A 2,321-nucleotide genomic window follows, 5' to 3' on the forward strand; every position below is an offset into this window, starting at 1 on the left:
GAGAATCTATTACATATAATATAAAGAATAAATTGGATTTTACTTTTTTGCTTTGAAGAAATAAAAAAAAATCGTATATGATCATAATTTATAGGAACTATTTAAAAAAAAACTTTAAATGGACAAATATCACTTTGGACACTTTTCCGCAGCATCACTGAAAAAATACAAAATGTAATCTCACATAATAATCTCAAATCCACGCCAATATTATCGCAAGAAATAAAAAGAAAAAACAGTCTGCGCGCGCATTAAATATATTTAATTTCTAGAAAGACACTAAATAGATAAACAAAGCTTCTGCTGCATGAACTTCATGTCTCAATAAAGTCATTTTTACTGTCTTGCAGTTTATCAATCACTGCATCTCGCCTCATTGGTGATCTATCAGATTTTGCCGCGTGCGTAAAAAGGATGGCTGAGGGGCGCGCGGGTTTGCGCATGTGCCAGCGGGCCTCTTTAGCAGGCCTATCAACATTAAAGACAAGTGGGTTATACAGAGCCTGGAAATGCATGGGGCCCGAACAGGGGACAACCAACTTTATGGAGCCTCTGGAATCAGCCCCCCTCTGGCTCTCTCTCTTTCTCTGACCCTCCCTCCCTCCCTCCCCTTCTCTCCCTCTCTCCCTCCCTCTCTCTTGTAGCCAGGCGGACTCTTCATCAGTCAGTCTCAGAGGGGTGACCCAGGATAGGCTCAGGCTGCTCCCTCTTAGCGCACAGCTCTGCTGCTGACAGTTGACAGCTGACTGACGGAGATGAGCTGCAGGAGAGGAAAGAGGGAAGAGCCCAGGTCTGTTTTCCTGTGAGAGAGTCTCTGCAGTCTTACTTCACCAAGACCAAAAGATGAAGAAGTGCGACGTTCAAAACAAGGAAGTTGTTCCAGCAGCAGAGAGCGGCCTGCAGGCCCGGTGAGTGTCCCGGGAATACTGAGCGGGGATTCCCTGCTGGGAATATTATCCAAGATGCAAAAATCTGCACGGAAGGGATTTTAACCAAGGCGCCCCCCCCCCCCCCCCCACCCCCACCACCCTGCAGCATCTGTTTGGCCCCTTTTAGTGTCTGTCTGCTTGTGTGTGAGTGTGTGTGAGTGAGTGTGTGTTCTCGCGCCGGAGTGTGCCACTGTGAGCAGGACTATGAGTCTGGTCTCGGGCTACCCTCACCACCCGATCATGCACCACCACGACAGCCACCACTATTCGCTGCACGCGGCGGCCGGACGGTGCCACGAGGACAGCGGTGCCCCTCCGTACTTCACGAGCTGGCTGATCAGCCACGCGGACATGTCCCCCACAGACTACAGCCTCGCGCCGGGCTACAGCCCGGAGTATCACACCAACAGCGGGGGCGACTCCTCAGGCGGCCTGGACGCGCGCCATCACCACCACTACGGACCGGGGAACCACCTCCTCCCGGGTCCCGGGACCATCTCGGTGAACGGAGCCACGGTCGGCATGCATCACCACCATCACCACGCGCACCCCCGCACCATTAAGCGGAGACCCACCGCAAATCGCAAGGAGAGGCGGCGGACCCAAAGCATCAACTCGGCCTTCGCGGAGCTCAGGGAGTGCATCCCCAACGTACCGGCAGACACCAAGCTGTCCAAGATCAAGACTCTGCGGCTGGCCACCAGCTACATCTCCTACCTGATGGACATCCTGGACAAGGACGGCCAGCACGGAGACACGCAGGCGTTTAAAGCCGAACTGAAAAAAACGGAGGCCCGGGATGAACGCAGGAAAAGAGAGACGGTAAGGCAGCCAAAGGTCCCCGCTATCATTACACTAGTTAAAGAAAAACACAATCTAAGATTTAAAATCTCATGACGCACTGAAAACTGCCCCCTGACTTTTTTTAAATAAACAGCCCAGAATAACAAATGCGCTTTGGAAAGAAGAGCAGTAAAATGCTAAAATGTTTAAAGCGCAGCTAAAGGGAGAAGCACCTCCGCTCTGCGCGTCCTGCTGCACCGAGCTGTGATTTATTCCTCTGACACGAGCCGTGACCTGAATTCACAGCCAGCCACTGCGCCGAGAAGATGTTAGATAGTTGTTTTACACGCTTCCACGCTCATTTGGCCCGTTAGTCGTATCCTGAATGGTTTATCTCAACAAGATTGATGGCTTGAGCCTCGCAGTAGAAAATCCCTTAAAAGTTTTGTCCTCTGCAGGGCTGCTGCCTGAACACGAGAGAAACCTTACAGACATTCAAACCTCTAATTTACTAAATACTCACTTCAGGAAGATAAAGAGCGGCGCCATCCTACGCAACACAAAACAAACAAATTGGTTTGGGCTAAATATACAGACACCCTGGAAATA

At 50.6% G+C, this 2,321-nt stretch overlaps 1 protein-coding gene across 1 annotated transcript; it reads left to right on the forward strand.

Moving 5' to 3' along the window:
* The first annotated feature begins 632 nt into the window (after positions 1-632).
* Positions 633-1,841, forward strand: hand2 (heart and neural crest derivatives expressed 2). The gene has a single exon (XM_038276844.1). The coding sequence runs from the start codon at positions 1,134-1,136 to the stop codon at positions 1,824-1,826; it is 693 nt and encodes a 230-aa protein (XP_038132772.1). The 5' UTR covers positions 633-1,133; the 3' UTR covers positions 1,827-1,841.
* The last annotated feature ends 480 nt before the right edge of the window (positions 1,842-2,321 follow it).

Source organism: Cyprinodon tularosa, unplaced genomic scaffold, assembly GCF_016077235.1.
Source record: "Cyprinodon tularosa strain WSP-4 unplaced genomic scaffold, ASM1607723v1 ctg128, whole genome shotgun sequence".
NCBI classification, from domain to species: domain Eukaryota; kingdom Metazoa; phylum Chordata; class Actinopteri; order Cyprinodontiformes; family Cyprinodontidae; genus Cyprinodon; species Cyprinodon tularosa.

Excerpts from the sequence above, each read along its gene's own strand:
- hand2 (XM_038276844.1), top strand. The coding sequence starts at position 1,134 with ATGAGTCTGGTCTCGGGCTACCCTCACCACCCGATCATGCACCACCAC.